The 19,949-nt window shown below is 45.8% G+C and overlaps 1 protein-coding gene across 2 annotated transcripts in view; it reads left to right on the plus strand.

The window, feature by feature from the left end:
* Positions 1-18,738, plus strand: part of ets1 (v-ets avian erythroblastosis virus E26 oncogene homolog 1) — a 43,817-nt gene extending 25,079 nt beyond the window's left edge. For both annotated transcript variants that reach the window (XM_062552232.1, XM_062552233.1), the window contains 7 exons: positions 6,281-6,403; positions 7,645-7,845; positions 8,260-8,337; positions 8,784-9,032; positions 10,961-11,221; positions 14,857-14,975; positions 15,417-18,738. In XM_062552232.1, coding sequence (XP_062408216.1) covers positions 6,281-6,403; positions 7,645-7,845; positions 8,260-8,337; positions 8,784-9,032; positions 10,961-11,221; positions 14,857-14,975; positions 15,417-15,632 — 1,247 coding nt within the window. In that variant the 3' untranslated portion in view covers positions 15,633-18,738. The remainder of the gene's footprint in view (positions 1-6,280; positions 6,404-7,644; positions 7,846-8,259; positions 8,338-8,783; positions 9,033-10,960; positions 11,222-14,856; positions 14,976-15,416) is intronic.
* The last annotated feature ends 1,211 nt before the right edge of the window (positions 18,739-19,949 follow it).

Below are 19,949 nucleotides of genomic sequence, written 5' to 3' on the forward strand. Positions count from 1 at the left end.
TCTCAGAGCACACTGGCGTAGTTAGCCCTTCCTTCACCCCTCTCGACAGGCTACAGTAGGGCTGGGCGACAGGAAGCCAGCCCTCTCACATGCATAAACACAGCGCACCCACACACACAAGTGCAGACAGAGGAGGGAGAATGAGAGAGTGAGCCAGAGAGAGAGAAAGAGAGAGAGAGAGAGAGAGAAAGAATGGGAGAGGGTCAGAAGAGAGGGAGCAAGAAAGAAAAGGTGCATTGTTAGACCCTTATGCAAATTTGACATATAGCGCCCAGATAAATTTTGGCCCCAAAATAACTGTCAGACCATGGAGTGACCCATCGAGACCCCGATGGCTTTTAATCACACTCCCACTCGCTTTCTCTCACGCACCCTGAAAGGGACACACATGCGCACACACACACACACACACACACACACGCGCACACACACACGCACACACACTCACACACACACATGCACACAGTGTCATGCACACTCATACACACACACACACACACACACACATACACACACACACCGATCTTCAATCTGGTGCCTATTTATATCCTATCTGTGAACACAGCCAGTGTTCCTCCCGTTGGGCAGAGCGTTGCCTTTTCCCCGCATCTCATTGCATCACTTAATGGGAATGGACTGGGGGATTGGGGATGTGTGTGTGTGTTTGTGTATGTGTGTGTGTGTGTGCGCGTGTGTGTGTGTGCGGTGGGGGGGGTTTATGAATGAGAGCAGTCAGAGAGGCAGAGATAGAGGCGTTGCACTGGCACTGTGCCCACTCTGATGTCAGCCCGAGCCCTGTGAGACTCTCCCATTCATCGTCCAGCTCAGTCTTGTGATGGGAACGCATTTCAGATGAGTGATTCACCCCTTGCCCCACCCCGACACACCCCACCCCCCCGCCGCCCCCATGCCGTCGAGCATGACCCTCCTGGGGCCACAGAATCCTAATTTCACACCCCCCTGCCCAGGCCTACGGGGCCGCCAGGGCTGCTAATTTGGTTCACGTGTCCCCTTGCCCCCCCCACTGCTTTTACCCTCCTCACACACACACACACACACACACACACACACACACACGCACACACACACACACACACACACACACACACACACACACACACACACGCTCACAGTCTACACCCCGCAGACCTGGACCCTCTCAGCAGGCAACAGGTCTGCAGGCCGCTGGTATGAAACAGCAGAGCAACAGCTGGTAGAGAGATCTTCTCACCAGGGAGAGCTTAAGAGAGCTGTTTCTTCTCCTAACCTGTTGACAATCCTGATGGGTTTTGTGGCACTGTCGTGTTTCATGTAGAGCACAGCTTAAAACAGCCCTTTTATCTAACCTATTGAGAATTATTATTGTTTTGGCCATTGTTTAGATTTTTTCTCTGTTATTGAGCATTTCGACTGTACTGTAGGTGAGTGATGTCCCATGTTTGTTTAAACTTTAAACCGACAAGGTTGGTGTCTGAAGGCCACGTTCCCATTGTCAGTCAGGAAGAAGGATGAGACTGTCAGAACAGTCAATCAGTAGCCTCTGTGTGTGTGTGTGTGTGTGTGTGTGTGTGTGTGTGTTTAACAGATGACTAGAGAGACAGGCAACTATATTCAGGTCCACCAGCCTAGTATGGCGTCAGTGTGAAGTATACCGTTTCTAGGAACTTCCCCTACAGAACCCAATTACTTGGCTGAGATCTTTGATCTTTTCTGTGCACTTAATGGAAGGAGCTTCAAAGAGACCTCTGAGGGCTTGCACACTTAGTCACTTTGTCTCCGTACAGCGAGCAACTTTTTCTTATTGAAAATAAGCTGACCAATGCAAACCAGCAACATTTGTTAATAATGCGAGTAATCAATAGGCATGCTAGATGCTGACATGCCAGACCACAGAGAAATGTTTGAATATTTTGCACACTTTCGAGCACACGCAGGCTGCAGCACATCTGAATGTCAAGGAGGCAAAGCTTTAAGTGGGAGCATGAAGTGTCAAGCGGCATTTAAGGTTTTTTTTTTTTACAAAAAAACAGGTGTGGTGTTTTTATCGTTGTGAGAGTTCTAACACGCCGTGCTCCGAAGCGAGAGTGTGAGACCGGCGAGATGAGGGGGCACCACCCAGAGAGCCACACGTTTGGGTGCTGTGCTGCAGACAGACGCAGGCCTGATGTGGCCTGGAGTCGGCAGACGCGCGAGGCAAAACGAGGGCCAGATCCGGCTGTGAACCGGGCCGGGTCAAACCCTCTGCTGTGCTGTGTGGGCGCAAGCAGAGGGGAGCCGAGTGGAGCACAGCAGAGCACAGCAAGAGGGGAGGAGGAGGAGGAGGAGGAAGAGGAGGAGGAGGTAGACGAGGCGAGCAGTTCGAAAGTGCAGATAAACTGAGAGCCGTCCATCTCAAATAAACCGTCTGTTACATCAAAGGGAGGCTTAAGCTGGAGACAGCCATCTCTCTCTCTCTCTCTCTCTCTCACTCTTTCTATCTCTGTGTATGTGTGTGCGTCTGTCCTCTCTATCTCTCTCTCTCTTTCTTTCTTTAAATCTACATATCTCTCTCTATGCTGTACCTCGCTTGCTTTTGAGCCGCCAGCTCTGCAGTTGAAACAGTTAGAAGGCGTCCGCTCTCCTCATGACACATCACCTGTGTGAGGCGGGTGGCTCTCACAGCCCCGGAGGTTTTGCCGTTTGTTTGTGTGACTCTCAGACAATAGGTACAGTATGTTGCTGATGTAGCGTCTGATGCTCCCCTCCTCCCCTTCTGTCTCTCTTTATGTCTCTCTCGTTTAAATAAAAACAACGAAAAAAAAAGTGCTTTGTCTGTGGCAAAAACTTTCATAAGCTGCTGCGCCTTCGTACATTTGGTAACAATGAGGCGGCCTGGTGCTGGAGTTCGTTAGCACACTGCCGTGTGTGATCCGCCGTTCAAACGGGAACATTAATCTTCCCCGCCGAGACTTCGGGCTCGTCGTTGCAAAACATGTCAGACGCTCGCTCTCGCCCAAACAGATTTGCATTCCTTTTTTTTTCTTTCTCTTTTTTTTGCTCTCCTCTCCCGAGGCGATGGATGGCTGGATAAGGGGTGAATTTTGGGTAATGTGAAAATGGGGCTCCGCTTTTTTTTTCTTTTTTTTTTTCCTTCGGTGCCATGCAAATGCCTGACGCAAAGCCAATAAAAGGGAGCAGCTAATGTGCAATTAAGAGCTCCAAATGGAGTGAGGGGGGAGGCGTCCCGGGCCCTAATTGAATCACGCAGCAGCACATTATTGTTCTCATCCATTTGAGAGCTCCTGCTTAATGTAGTTCTGTCAAGTTCCCCCAGCCCCAGTGCCTGGTCACTCTGATGGGGTGGGAAAGAGCGAGAGAGTGAGGGAGTTAGAGAGAGGGAGAGAGATGGTGGGAGAGAGAGAGAGAGTGATAGAAATAGAGAGAGAGAGAGGGTGGGAGGGAATGAGAGGGAAAGGGAGTGAGAAAGAGAGATAATGGGAGAGTAGGAGTGAGAGACAGAGAGAGAGAGAGAGAGGGAGAAAGAAAGAGGCTGTATGGAAGGAAGGACAGCTGTTGTGCATTCCAGACAGAGCCTGTCGCGTCAACGAGGAGCAAAGGGAAAAAAAAGAGAAAGGACAAAAAAAGAAGGAGGGGGAAGAAAAGAAGAAGGGAAAAAAAGCGTGAAGTACGAGTCAGTCTGAGCTGGCAGATCAAACTCAGAACGCAGTAGCACTGCCAGAACATCTGGGGGCTGGAAGAAAAGCAGTGACTGGGAGCACACACACACACACACACACACACACACAGACACACACAATAACACAAACACAAAAGCCACCACACTCACAACCCCCTAGCCCAAGCCTCCCTTGTCGTGTGATACCAGAGAAACCTCAACAGATCTCAATCTCTCATCTCCTCTCATTAGGGTTAGCATGGCCTAAACCCCCCACCGCCACCCGCCTCTTTTCTCTCCAAATTAACTCCGCAGTCACCGGACCTCCGTCTGTCTCGGCCTCTGTCTCGGCCTCATTTTATGGGCCTCACACTGGGAGGCCGCAGCCGGGGCTGGGGCTGGTGAAGGCCTGAGGGGTTGGAGGGTGGGGGGTGTTTGGAGGGGGTTGGTGGGGGTGTGTGTGTGTGTGGGGGGGTGGGTTCCCCCTTCTTCTCCTCCTCTGTCTCTGCCACCCCTAATTGGATCAGGGGCGAGTCACTGGGCACTGTTTAACGCCATCAAAAAGGCCCCTCTGTGTGTCCAGCCGAGTGCCCGGTGGCTGTGAGGAGCGGAACAGAGACCCGTGTGTTTTTCGGCGACCACCCCACTTTGACCCCCCTCCCCCCCTCCCCCCCGCCCCCCTCGGGACGCCACTGTCCGCCAGGGCTCCCCGTGACATCATCGTCCCCGTGGCCTCGACCTCGCGGCCCTGACTGCCTGACCCCTGCAGTGGCCGGTCCGGCCCACAGTGGCTCCTCTGTCTCACGGGCCGAAACATGTGGTGTGAGGGGCACTCGCTGTGAACCACGTTCAGGGGTTATCAGACCCATATCGAACCCCACGGTCCCGGTCACTCACACACAAGGCTCTCGCGGACCACCTCCAGGGCTTTGAACAACGGGGTCAAAAGGATAAAAGGGCCACGTAGGGGGTCAGCAGCAAGCTGGTTGACATATCGAGTGACCAACCAAACAAGCAAGCAAACAGTAGCGGGCAATACTCATTCCCCTTCACCAAAAAATAAAGCACACCGAAAAAAGCAGAACATCTTGTCGCTCTCTCACGCACTGTTCTGACTAGGGGTGTAAAAAATAACCGATACATATCGATATTCGTTTTTAACCTGTAAAAGACGACTACATCGATGCATCAATCCTCGTTTCGAATTTTTCATGACATGAATCGGTTATTGTTTCGATTTAAAAGAAACAAATCGGTTCACATTCGCAAACGTTTCTGACTTGACCGTCTCTTATGAAATACTCGATTTCCTGGCCTGGTGCGTGGCTGTGTGCATCCCAATTTTGATTTGAGAACAATGACAGCCTCTCATTGGTCAAAGATGGCATAGCCTATCACGTTCTTCTATCCATTCCAACGAAACGTGCCCTGGACGTGCCTGAAGGAATGAGATGCTAGTCTTCCTCAGAAAAGATTTCTGACAACTCCGAACCTATATTCAACGCGCCGGCGAGACTTAAATCCAAAGTTTGGAAGTCGTTTGGCTTTTTCAAAAGAGAAGGTCTCTTTATATGGCTCTGGTTCTATCTCTCCCGTTGTCAAGCGGGCACATCCCAGGATTCTGATTAACTTTGACTTTGAAAGATCGCTACTTTTATAGCCTACATGGCATCCAACTAGCTACAATCCACCTCCGTCATATGCTACAATGTTACTATGGTTCTGCACGTCTGTATTTCAGCTTGGATGCAACGTGACAGTTCATTTAAACTTCGCAACGAGTTTGGCGAATTAATATTCAAGTGTGATACGGGAACTACTTCAAAGGTAGCAGGTTATACGAAGTTAATGGCCACCCCATCAGCCAATCAGAGAAGAGAATTCCATTGTTGAGGGAGATAAGCAGAGAATCATTTATTCTTTTACATGAGAAAAGGCCAAGGGCAAAGCACTGCTTTATTTTCTTTTGTAACGACACCTCTTTGGTCTTTAATTTTTTTATGCAACATATACAGAGATATGTGTTTCTTCTGTTTATTTCTTTATGGTGTCCTCAGTGTGTGCCATTACTAAAATATTATATGAAAAACCTCACCTTTTCACAATAAAATGTTTTGTCATGTTCATACATCAAGTTGTTTGTCCTATTGATAACCATTAACTTGATCATGTAAAATGTGCACAATTGTAAAGTGAATGTGCACAATGAAAAATAACTTTCAGAATGCTTTCGATTATTGAACCGCATCGAATTGCATCGAATTGCATCGAATCGCATCGAATTGAATCGTACCGAATCGTTTGCTATTAACATGTATCTTTTTTTTAATCGTATCGTGACAATGTATCTAGATGCGAATCGTATCGTCTTTCACATGAGAGATTCACACCCCTAGTTCTGACCTAATTTCACTCCATCTAAAAGTCATCTGTATGTGTGTCTCGGTTGTGTACGCGCTTTCATCATTGCAAAATCCCTGTGGAGGCTCTTACTTGGAATAGCTGCTTAGTGCTCAACTGCTAATGCTATTTGGCCTTCTCTTGTGTCGTTTTCGCTCTCTCCCCCAGTAGCGCTAACTGCTAACGCTAATGGCCTACTCTCGTGTGCTTTTCTCTCTCTCCCAGTGGACCTGGACTGCGGGGATATGCCGCTCCTCACGCCCGGAAGCAAGGAGATGATGTCACAGGCTCTCAAAGCCACCTTCAGCGGCTTCACCAAGGAACAGCAGAGACTGGGAATCCCCAAAGGTAAAAAAGCAAAAAAAAAAAAAATTCCCTCAGGAGTCTTCTCTGGAACACTGAACTCTGTCTGTCACGCAAATCAGGGGCATTCCAATGTTTAGAGGCCATTTGGCCCATTATAGAGTTTGAGTCTAACTGCGTGTCTCAAATGAGCAACAATGTGAATGTCACATTGGCAGTTAAACCCGTTCCCCTCAAGTTTGTTTGTCTACTCAATAAAGCCGTGATGCTATTAGGCAGAACACAACACTCGATATATCTGATGCAGACAAAGTGGAGGAGGTTTTTCTGCTTGGTTGTTTTTTTCCCTTCGACGTATCCACATGTTGCTCCAAAAATGTGTGGTTTTGGAGGCAGAGCGCAGAAAAGGGGCGAGAAGATAGGCACATGACAGCTATAAGCAGCACTTGTGAAATATGTTTTTCAAATTGCGGCGGACCGCAGAGAAACTCGGCCCTGTCTGTGTGTTTCGGGGCAGGCTCAGGGAGAGCGCGCTCAGTCCAGGCCATGGAGTTTGTGTGGCCCTGGTCTGTAAATAGCGGAACACAGAGAGGGCCTGTGGGGTCAGACACACTTCAGGATGAGGGATGCGATGGAGCCCACAGCTCATCAAAGCCCCACGAAAGGGTCCCTCCCTGGAGCTCGTTTATCGTTCCAACATCACCACCGAGACTTCAGTCAGAATAGATGTCTTTTCCCTTGGGTATGGGATTCAGTGAGAATGTATGGTTTCCATTTTTATTTTGAAAAAAAAAGTCAACCGAAAGAAATGTGGTCCTGGCCTCGGCTCAGGCGAGCCAAGTGTCACAGTTTTAAAGCTAATATTAGACTACCACGCAACATGGTAATCTATAGAGAGGAGATCAGAAGAACAGAGGGTCTTGTTGGCCATCTGGGCGAGTCAGAAGCCAACAATAGATCTGACTGCCAGAGGGCACACACGATGGTAAAAATATATGTTTCGTCTGCTTTGTATAAATGTGGATAAAAGAAAAAAAACATGACAAATGAATTGTAATGACAAAAGCATTTTTACGAGGTGAATATTCAGACCATTCACATATACTCACATATTTAGACCATCCAGTGTCAGATGTTAGGCCATTATTAGATCGACTGCATTCATAGACTGTAGTCTCTTTTGCGTGTTTTTAATAGACTATGGCTGAGTCCTTTTGCCTGAGGAGTTGACTGACCCCCCCCCCATCGTCTCGCCCTCATGACAATGACGCTTTTTGTCTCCGCAGATCCCAGACAGTGGACAGAGGATCATGTCAGGGAGTGGCTGACATGGACAGTGAACGAGTTCACCCTGAAGAACGTGGACTTCCACAAGTTCTGCATGAACGGGGCCAGCCTGTGTGCGCTAGGGAAGGACCGCTTCCTCGACCTCGCCCCCGACTTTGTTGGGGACATCCTTTGGGAACATCTTGAAATGCTGCAGAAAGGTGAATGGGAACACTTCTCATCTAAAACATAAGCTGTGTTCACTTCTTGGAAAATAGCTGTATTGTGATGAATGTGGCATCAACTATTAATATCACTTTTTACATTAAATATATAAAAATAGTCAATGCTTAGTGTGTATATTTAGGCACCACCAGGAATACGGCAACATATTCTGGCAATTTATAACTGATAAGCACTTGGTAAACAATAGACATAATTCAGCGGCAGCAACAGAAATAGAGCTGAATTGTAATCTACTCTGTGGCGGTGAAAAGGGTTTGCCGATGGTGTGAATGGAGGTGGAATTGAAAACAATGGAATCTAATGAAATGAAAGGTCGAAAACGGAGTGCACCAATGTGCGGGGGGTCTGATACAGTGTCTTATGTGTTCCCCTTTTCTCTCTAATCGCAGAAGAGACAAAGCATTTCCCAATCAACGGCTTGACCTCCAGCTTCCAGGAATCCCGCTATACCTCAGACTACTTTGTCAGTGAGTAGCACTCTGTCACTTTCCGTCTGTTCCCCCGACAAAACGCTACAGCTAACAGGGGAGCTACACCAGGCACCTAACTGAAGTGTCCCGTTCTCGTTGCGTCTGCTGCGACAAATAGCTTCCACTATAATCAATGGAAGTACTGTAGCTACACCAGACGCGATAGCAGCGCGTACTTTCGGAAAAAAAAACAAGCCAGTCTTCTAATCGGATTTTAGATGTCATGAACGGACCACTTCAGGTACTGTACGTGCCTGGTGTAGCTTCCCTGTGAGACAAAGCTCATCTTCACAGATTGATTTGTTCAGTGTACGTAAAAAGAGAAAGTTATTTCTAAAAAAACAAAACACTCATCTGGGTGTGGGTGATGGTCCTAAACATGATGATGATGATGATAAAACTCACTGACATGAGATTTGTCATGATATCATTCCTCCCACTAGGCTATGGCATTGAGCATGCCCAATGTGTGCCGCCCTCAGAGTACACAGAACCTGGCTTCATCACAGAGTCCTACCAGACCCTGCACCCAATCAGCTCAGAGGACCTGCTGTCACTCAAATTCGAGAACGAATCGTACCCCAACGTCATCCTGCGGGACACGCCCCTGAACCCGCTGCAGGGGGATTACTTTCCCATCAAACAGGAGGTCGTCTCCCCCGACAACATGTGTGTGGGCCGCATGAGCAGAGGTGAGGGTGGGCACATGGAAATTATGATATGTTTGCGGATGACAGTGTCTATCTGTACATGTGCATGTGTGTGTAAGTGTGCGTTTGTGTGTGTGTGTGTGTGTGTGTGTGTGTGTGTGTGTTAGTCTGTTTCTGTGTGTGTGTGTGTTTGTTTGTGTGTGTGTGTGTGTGTGTGTGTGTGTTTGTAGTGTGTGTGTGTGTGTGTGTGTATGTTGTGGGGGTTGGTGGGTGGCTGAAAGAGGGAGAGTGAGAGGTAAAGAAACGGAAGGGAAAGTGCAGCAAGGTTTGATGTGTGATATCAGACCCCAGCACAGTTTTGATTATGGCCCTTTAACACCTCCTCTGATCAGATGGAGGTCTCGTTTTTTGGTCTGTTTTTTTTTCTCTGCTCTGGAATGTCTCCTAATCATAGGCCGTTTACTGGTATGCATTGTTTGCATATGCTGCATGCGACAAAATGTCCTGACATAAATATTTTTTTTTTCTGTTCTTGCACATTCAGCCACAAACAAACGTGTTCCTGGTAATAGATAGTGTGTAGCATAGGTTTGTTATGCGATTTGACATCTTGCAATGCCACATTTGTGTGCTTGTGTGCGTGTTTGTGTGTGTGCATGCATACGTGTGTGTGTGTGTGTGTGTGTGTCTGTGCATGTGAGTGCATGTGAGTGCATTTGTGTGTGTGTGTGTGTGTGTGTGTGTGTGTGTGTGTGTGTGTGTGTGTGTGTGTGTGTGTGTGTGTGTGTGTGTGTGTGTGTGTGTGTGTGTGTGTGTGTGTGCGCGTGTGTGTTTGTGTGTGTGCGTGTGTGTGCGCGTCTGTCTGCCTGTACAGCGAAGAAAAGCAGGCCGTTGGGTTTGGTTGTGGTTTGAGCACAGCCCGCCTCAGAAGCTCACGGCTGTGGAGACGACGAAGGAGTGGGAGAGAGAGAGAGAGTGAGATAGAGAGAGAGAGAAAGAGATAGATAGAGAGAGAGAGAGAGAGAGAAGAAAACAAATTTATTTGCATCAAAGTGAGAAGTGTACAAAGCCACAAATGTTCTGCGAGAATGCCTGTCCCCTATCTTTTATGTAAAACTGTTAAAGCGAGGTCACATACGACTCAGGTTTTTTTTCTCTCTCTCTCTCTCTCTCTCTCTCTCTCTCTCTCTCTCCTCCTCCTCCTCTCTGCATGCTCAGGGACAAATAGGTGTTAGGGAAACCAGAGTGTCTTGTGCTTTTCTCATGAATCGCGCTGTTTTCCTAACCACATGTACATCAGCTGGCTCCCGCACTGATAGTTTGGCCAAGGATTAGCAGTGTGGTTTGCACTGAGTCCATAAAAGCCTGGATTTCGGTCCACCAATCCCCCCAGCTGAACAAATGCATTGAACAGCAGTGACCTACTGAAGCGCTCAGATGCACAATTCACATGTCGAGAGAGAAACTGCCTGGGCATTCGCCCGCTAGGTACGTCCAGGGCTCGTACGCAATAAATCCCTCCGATTTGGCAGCACGTGGTGTGTTTTTCGCAACGTGGGAAAGTATTTGTGGCACCACCCAAAAAACGTAACATGTGGCTTCAATTGTGCAACTGAAGATCTCGGGATCAGCCGAGCCTTGTATTAGCTTTCGTTCTTAAGTGGCGCTCAATTGAAACAGGACTTTTATCTCACAGCTGGCTGGAGATAGAGAAACAATTTGCTCCCAATTAGACAAACCCAAATATCTGCACATTGTGGTTTGGCAGAGGCGAAGCCACTGTAGGATGATGTGGTGTTCTTCGTCCTTGGGAGAGACAGAGACCTGTTTTTTTGGCTTGTACTGTATGCATTGCAAAGATAAAGTAGATTCATTTTGTGAAAACAATCTTTAAACCACCTTCTCTCTCTCTCTCTCTCTCTCCCTCCCTGTCTATTTCCCTCCCATTATCTTCTATTGCCTGCTCTTAGGGAAGCTGGGCGGTCAGGACTCGTTTGAGAGCATCGACAGCTTCGAGAGCTGCGACCGCCTGACGCAGTCCTGGAGCAGCCAGTCGTCCTTCAGCAGCCTGCAGCGCGTGCCCTCCTACGACAGCTTCGACTCGGAGGAGTACCCCAGCGCCCTGCACAGCCACAAGCCCAAGGGCACCTTCAAGGACTACGTGCGCGAGCGCTCGGACCTGAGCAAGGACAAGCCCGTCATCCCAGCCGCCGCGCTGGCCGGCTACACAGGTGAGGAGAGCGAGGCCGTTTCGCCTGACGCACGGCCGTCGCCGCGCGGTCACACCGCAACTGTGAGTGACTGTGCGGGGGGTCGGTTACTCATTCACATGATGCGCAGGGTGATATCAGGCCAGTGGCCAGGCTCCTGATACAGTCATCCATTCATAATTCACTTCACACGCACCCCACCCCCACACTCATTCACCCGGTTTGACGTCCACCCATAAAAAGGAGTCATGGAATAGTCAGTCATTTGACGAGTCATCCCCTGACATAGTCAAACACGGACTCGTTTTTTTACTACCCACTAATAGGACTGGGACCAGAGCCACTTCTCAGAACTGTCCACGGTAGCACAGTTATTTAATGACTATATGTTATGTTAAACGAGGGTCGATTATATTTTCTTTCTAATTAAGTTTTAATTTAGCAACAGTACTCAATCAACATATTCATTTGGAGGTCTTAACATTTATAAACTCAAACCAACTGAACAAACAGTTTAAATGGCCTTAAAACACTCAAAAAAAGTATCAAACATGAGCTGCAGGGTAGTAATTGTAAGCTGTAGTATTGTTGGCTTGCCTTTCTGCACCAGTTTAAGCTATTGTCTATTTGTAGCACCATCCCCCTTCAAAACATTACTATGAAGCTCTGGAAGTCGAGCCAATTATGTCTGCACTTGGGCGGGAAAATGACACAAACTGGTCATCTTTCTTTCGACAAATCACACCACACAGTCAACGTGCTGTCGAGATGTGAGAGCTGAACGCAACAAGCTACGTGCACTTCAGTCTCTTCTAGCTCCGCTTTGCCACACTGTCGGGAGCGATTGACGTTTTTTTTTTTTATCTGTGGCCTTCATCTCGACCTATTTTTTTTGTTTTTTTTTTGGGTCGTCTTGGCAACCTTAGAGTAACATAAAAAGGCACCAGCCGGTGTGCACTTAGCTCCAGACAAGCGCTATCACTCCATCTCAGAGGAGCTCTTTTCTCGAACCCGTGTCTGTTTTGGTTTGTCAAAAAACGAGTGGGTAGGCGAGACAAACAGAGCCGTGCATCTGCTCTAGCTTTATACGGCGTGCTATTTTGGGGTCTTTTAGATGTTCCACTGTGGATGCCTGTATCATACTCTTTTGCGTTTTTTGAATCATATGTCTGTCGTCTTTTTTTCTTAGTATGCGCCATAATAAATAGCATATAGAAGCTTTATAGGCAGTTTCGTTTGTAATCCAGTCTGCGCATGCATTTGCAAATGAAACCTAACATGTTATAAATGATGAGGTTTGCCATCATCTTTTTGTGCATGTTTAGTGAATATAGTGGATGTGCTTTGGTGGGTGTTGGATTTGCAGATGTGGAATGTGTTTGTCTTCCACACATGCTCATGCACATGAGTATGTGTATGTGTATGTGGTATCATCACTATGGCTATTGAGAACTACACTGATACCTCTGCATTGGAGAGTGAATGAAGCCCAATGTGTACTCGGGGAACTAAAGTAAAAGTGTGAACACAAAGAAGCTTTCTGTGTGTGTTGGACACCATAGTATCAGCTTTCATTTCTATCATCAGGCATGTGAACACAAAGTACTCTGTCAGATTCTCTGTCCGAGAGTTCTATCTCTCTCTTTGTATGCATGAATATTTAATTGTCTTTGCGCATGAATATATGCACATACTTGGTCTGTCTTAGGTTTGAATGTGTTATGTTTTGTGTGTGTGTGTGTGTGTGTGTGTGTGTGCCAGTACGTGAGGTGAAGAGAGCAAGATTAGAAATGAAAAAAAAGCTTGTTTGCTTTGGAACATTCAGGGCTTGTTTATCAGAGCGAAGGCTGAGGTGTTACTGCAGGTTCACAGTTGGCCTGATGATACTTCAGATAATGCGGTCTGATAGATGAGGTGAGAGATAAGCCAAGGGCTGCGTTCGCACTGAGGTTTTGAAGCTCCTTTCTGTCACAACTCTTCGCAAGCCAAGTAACAAGTTATGGAGAGCAGTGCAACCACAAAGTTGACATCTCCCCGCCTTCCCTGAGGTGCAGGAGCAGAGCTTTGGGTACTGCAGGTAGAGTGTTGCGTGCACACCGGAGAACTCGGCCTTCTCGGCGCAGTTTTGTAACTCTTCTGAGAGTGCAAAATAGAGATTTTTGGAAAGAGTTCCAGTTTTTTGGGGGGCATTATTGGGACAACCAGGCAGAACAAAAAGCAAAAAAACTAATGGTCAAACAAACAAGCAAAAAAAAAACGAAAGAAAAAAAAAAGCAAAAAAGCCTGATAAGGTTGTGGTAGTCCAGAGCACACCTGGAGAGTGTCTTGTTAGTGCCTCTTTGTGCGCGGCTAGTTTTCGGTTTAAAAATAATGGTGTGATCTCATGCTAAGGTTTGGCGCCAGGCAACAGCTACACCCCCAGAGAGCACGGCTCTAAAGTTGAAGGGGTTTTTTTTGTTGTGTACTCGGTGCCACACTCTCACAGGTGCTTTCCAGGCAAGGTTCTTCACCTTGCCCTTAACCCAAGTCAAAACGTGAACGCAAGCCACCAAGAACAAAAGTGTTCTTGTGAATACTTGGAACCACCTTGAAAGGGTATAATTTGTCAAAAATAGAGAACTGAGCTTCTGAGAAAAAAGAAGATAATATCAGACAAGCCACTGATCAAAATCAAATGGCATGTGTGGCATTACAATCTGTTATTGGATATGAAGTGATTTATATGCAGCTTCATTGTTTCATTCATTCAGCTCCTTTTGTTCCATTCAGTGTTAGACCAAAAGCAGTTTTCTACCGTGATGTGATTTTCAGTGTGGCGTTGGGGTGTGTGTGTGTGTGTGGGGGGGGGGGGGGGGGCATGTGAACCTTGGCACTGGCTCCACCGTGGCACATATAGCCACTGAGTTTCAGTATTGTTCCCCCTCCTCTCTCTCACCCACCCACCCACACACACACACACACACACACACACACACACACACACACACACACACACACATACTCTCACACACTCACTAGCACAGCTCCCCATAGTCAGGGCCCTTATCTTTTGCCCTGGGGAGACTGGTCTGAGTGTGAGCTCAGCGGTGTGGAATTCACACACAGGCAAGGCAACGCTGCCTAACACACTGTGCAGACACACACACACACACACACACACACATACAGAAAGAAAGAAAGACAGACAGACAGACAGACAGACAGACAGACAGACAGACAGACACACTCAAACACACACACACACACACACACACACACACACACACACACACACACACACACACACACACACACACACATACATACAGTAGGCACACAAACACCAGGGTGGGCTGGTCAAAAGGAGCTTTGTGTTTAAATGGGCCTTGTTCCCTGTAGCTAATCACACAATGCCTCTGTGTGAGCGTGTGTGTGTGTGTGTGTGTGTGTGTGTGTGTGTGTGTGTGTGTGTGTTTGTGATTGATGAATAGTTGATATGAGACGACCCTCCGAGGAAAACCATGAGAACATGAGAAACATGGCGCTTTTGGATTCCTCAAGTCTCTGAGCGCCTCTGTTTTGGTGTCTTGGCTATATGGTGCGGGGGGGAATCTTCTGGGCTTCCTCTCGCTCGCTCACTAATCCGCTGTGTGCTTGTCTCTGGGCTCCCTTTGCAGGCAGCGGACCCATACAGCTGTGGCAGTTTCTCCTGGAGCTTCTGACCGACAAGTCCTGCCAGTCCTTCATCAGCTGGACGGGAGATGGCTGGGAGTTCAAGCTCTCCGACCCAGATGAGGTGAGAGCATACGGATACAATGAACAACAAAAAAAAACTACATATGAATAATAGTAATATATAATAATGCAAACTAATAATAAAAACAATAATATATAGCACAATATAACATATAACAATATACTGTAACACATCATAGAATTATATTACATAACAGTGTTATAACTGCGTGAAGAATGCGGTATTCATACATTGGATTGAATGTGGTATTCAAGACGTTGGTCTTGTGGTTGTCTAAACAAAGCCATGACACTCTTAGAGGTGACATTTAAAACATCCACATGCTGTGTATCTTGGCATACTTTATAAAGTGCAAGAGCCTTTGTTTATACTAGCCTCAAAAGCCATTACGGCACCAGAGGTGTGTGGGTGAAGTGGCGCTTTAAACTCAATGAGTGACTGAGTGTGTAACCCCCTCTTCCCCCCCCCACCTACACACAGGTGGCGCGCAGGTGGGGAAAGAGGAAAAACAAGCCCAAGATGAACTACGAGAAGCTGAGTCGAGGCCTGCGTTACTACTACGACAAGAACATCATCCACAAGACGTCGGGAAAGCGCTACGTCTACCGCTTCGTTTGTGACTTGAAAAGCCTGCTCGGCTACACGCCCGAGGAGCTACACGCCATGTTGGACGTTAAGCCCGACAACGACGAGTGAACGGGGAACGGGGAAACAAGCGAAGACAACCTGGGACCAGAGAAGTAATCGCTCACTAAATCCACACCCCCCCATCGGGCAGAATGTGCCCAGTATTTTCCAATCACATTCTGACTAAACGCATCTTTGTGGTTTAAAGAGAAAAAAAGAGTTGTTTTTTTTTGGTTGGTTTGGTTTTTTTGGTTGGTTTGTTTTATTTTTTGAGTTCTGCTCAGATATATTTTTTAGAAAAAAGCAGGCCTCAAGAAAATAAGAAGTGCACCAAAGTTCATATTCTGTTGCATCAAGAGACAATGTGTCCTGTGTTATGTCTCTAATGCGTCTCTGGGGTGGAGGGATAGACATCTGTACATTTGCTGGATTGTACCACTTGTACAGCTCGCCTCTCACCCAAGTAGCAGAACAGGATGGCATGGCGTCAGACAAGTGAGATGGTTTAATCCTCATCAGACACTGCATGGACAGGGCACGTGTTCCTATTATCAATATGTGGCCAAAATTGAGAGGGGTTTTTGAGAATTATGTATTATATTACCTTACACACTGTCTTAGCCTTCCTAGTCACGGGAGGCAATGGTATGAGTTTTAACATATGGACCAAAATATGTGTTTGCTTTATTTCAGTTGTTTCACTTCATTTCAGCTGTTTGTGCCAGTATTATTTTAATGTACTTTTCTTTAAAAACATTTTCTCCTTGAGGGTTGTTACATTGCTTATGTAACTTTCCAGAAAAATGAAGGTATTCATAAACCAAATGTTTTTTTTTTCTGTCATAGGTAGAGATTGTGAGTTTCTTTTAAGTGAGGCGCTAAGCAGAAATGGTATTGGGCTGGTGACAGACTCGTGTCTCGCTCATTCGTCTCGTAGCCCGTTAGCTTTACTCAAACCGAGAGAAGGGGTTGTTGACACAACTGAAAGTGGCCGTTGCTTTTCAACGGCGACTGCCAGCGCTCGTGCTCACACAGACGCCTGCCACTTCGCAGCAAACAAGTACAGCTATAACTCATCCAGACACTGCAGATGTGCACACTCAACCACCAGTCGCACTATCGCAGCCAAGCGCGCCCTTTTGTTACAAGTGTGCAGAAGACATCATTGCCCGACTTTGTTTTAGTCTGCGTTGCCTCAAAGTAGCAGACAGTATTTAATATGCCATTCTCAGAGCTAATATTAGTCTAGTACACGTGGAGAGAAATGTACATGCGATTGGGGTGGTGATACTAGAAGAGTCACTTAGAAAAGAAAATGATCCATATCAATCATAGAAACTCAGAGAGAAAGATAGGGAGGTATAGCAAGACCAAGAATTGTATGAATTGTACTAAGAACAGAAAGAGATTCTACTAATGATAGAAACTGAAAGAAAACCTTGGCTATTGGATCTGACGCGTTTGTCATTGGAAAGTAAAGAAAAGTAAGTTGAAAAGTTCTGAGTGGGTGTTTGGTATTGAGAGTGGGGAAGCCTTGGTGAGTGAAGAAAGAAATCACAGATAGGGTAACAGTTTGGTGTTGTGACCAAGTAAGAGAGCAAGGAGTTTTAGAATTGTGTATGTCATAATGTCTGATATTGAGATGGCAAGCTCTTGTTATGGAAATCTCTGTGCAACCGCAATGACTAAATCATTGGTACACGTTGTGAAAGGCTTCTGCTAATGCACTGGTAACGAGTCAAAATGCACAGTTTCTCTTTTGGCTTCTAGTTTCCTTTCCACTCTTTCTGTCAAAGTCGGAGACTCTTATTGGATAAAGGAGGGCACTAGAAGCGGTGGCAGCTCGCAGGCATTAAAATGTTTTCTGATTCAGTTCAGTTCTGTTGTTGAAAAGTCCTATGAACTTCCAGTACGTTCTGTATTTTTTGTGTAATAGAAGATAAGTCATTGTGACTGCCATCGTTGTGTTTATTACGGTGATTGTTTTGTTTTGTTTTTCCCACTGAAGTGCTGCCATTTTTGATTGCGCTCCAATGTGGGAAGAGCACAGTACACTGGCCTTATGGGGCAAGCCAAAGTCAAGAAATTTCATCTTAAAAAACAAATGTTATTGTTTACAGTAGCTGAATGTTACTCATCCTGATTAGAATAGCTCTCCAAATTGTCTGTTTGTACAGATTGTATTTCATAACCCTTTATTAAAATATCTAGATGAAACAAATAAACAATCGACAAAGCAGAAATAATAACCAACCCATGTGAGGTCTGCGAGCGTTAAGCATCAGGCTCATCTTCCCTATTGGAGAATGGAAGCCAGGGGACCAACTGCTCTGTGTTTTACTTTATCCATTCCACAGTGTCCGTCCTATTTCGTGTTCACATAGAGCTCGGACCACCCTCCTCTGTGGAAGTACAGTGCCTGTCGTTCCTCATGTAAGGGTCATGATGCGTGTAGACAATATCATCCTATCCTTACGTTTGCATTACTTATCAAAGTAACTGGTATAAGATTCAGGATTTTGTTTTTTAATTCTATGTATTCTGTTGTGTTAGTTGAAGTTTTATGACAGGGAAGAGTCCTTACCACAAGCTCAAGTGAAGAATTGTTCTCATTCAGCCGGTTACAGTGTTGAGCGGTTTGTCGTTTGTTTTGTATGCATACGATATAAGCATATGCATATGATATAAGGATATGCATCTGTAACGATAAAAAAGGTATATCAATAACAATGACATTTTGGCAAAATCTATGAGTACTTCAAAATAGAAGTATATAACTGATATTGATAAGGAAAGTGTTTTTTTCTGTTTGTTTTTTTGTATATTTTATAGTGTTTCTGTATTTTTTGTTCAATGAAAATTTTAATGTATTTTAGTTCACAAACATTTGAATATTTTTCAATAATTTATATTTTATAACTTTGAAATATGAGATGCAGACAGCTGGTGCTTTCATGGGAAATAAAGGTAGCACAGGACAAAAATGTAGCGATGTGTTTTTTTTTCTTTTTATACAAAAAAATATATGAACTTTGAAGACCTGTCTGCTTATATACAGTTGTTTAAGAGAGAAAGGCTGATGCTGGCCCATCATTATGTTCTGCTGGAAAGTTTTATAAACCGTAGCTTCTATTGTACTTCAAATTGTTACGTTATAAAATATATGTAAAAAGGACTTTTGTGATTGTGTCTCATTTATTGCTCACTTACACCTGCCACACACCGCTCATACATAGAGTACATGTACCTCGGTAACGATATATTACTCATCGGCTCTAGAAGCCTCTACGGCCATTTTGAAATGTGGCAATAAGGCCTTTTCTGAACAAAGATCTCTAGAAAGTTCCTCAGCGCACCCGTCACCTGATAACATGCCACAAGCTAGCACATATTCATGAGTTTTAACTGACGGGGCAGTGCGGGACACGCCTAGGGTTCACTCTGTGGAGGAGAGCCAAGAAGACTCCAAAAGTCAAAGCCATCTGGGGTCTTAGCTGATACTTTGAAGATGGAATTGGCCAAACCTCTTTTTCGAGGCAGATCAAGTGTGTCTGTGGCATGTCCTTTTGCCTTTTGAGTATGTCACCTCCATAGCGGCTAGTGACGCCATTGGGGGACGCAGGCACAGTGGACCCATTCATGTTTGTAGCTCCGGGCTCCTATAAATTCCACATGTCTAAATAAAAACATGCAAGGGCTGTCTCCTTCTCTCTTTATCCCCCTCACTCACCCACTCGCTCTCTTTTTCTGTCCTGCTTTCGTTTGCCGCTGCTACTCTGTCATTCACATAGTTCCTTCATCTCTCTCTCTCTCTTTTCCTGTTCCCCTCTTTTTCTCAGTTTCTCTGGACCAGTAGTAGAGGCTGGGGCATAAAGGCTTATTGATTAACCAGTGCCTATGTCAGTCAACACCGATGAATCAGAAAACAAAAATGTTACCTCATTTGCACCTTACCACAAGAAGACATTTTACAAATACCTGACACTGAACCCAATACACAGCCACAATAATTCAAATTTGAACATAGAAACATGAAGATGATCAAAAAAGGTAAAAACTTTACACAGTCAAGTTTACTTTTGAAAAGCTTGTAAAAGGCATAGCCTACACCAGCTTCATATCAAATACAATATTTTTGCATGAAAGCATAAGGGTGAGGTTGTCTTGGACCCAACCCTACATGTGTAATGTTTCACATCAAGGAGAAACACAGAGCGAGTGTGAAAAAAGTGTAGTTACAGTATTCGAACATGGGTATTTCAAAGGGTTTTTCTGTTCATCTGTCAGACAAAAAAAATGACAAAAGAAAAAGTTTCCATCACCTTGCGGGGGACGTTGAAAAAAAAAAAGAATGCATGAACGTAGAGGCGTGTCACACCTGGTAGA

The sequence above is a fragment of the Sardina pilchardus genome, chromosome 13 (genome assembly GCF_963854185.1).
Source record: "Sardina pilchardus chromosome 13, fSarPil1.1, whole genome shotgun sequence".
Classification (NCBI taxonomy): Eukaryota; Metazoa; Chordata; class Actinopteri; order Clupeiformes; family Clupeidae; genus Sardina; species Sardina pilchardus.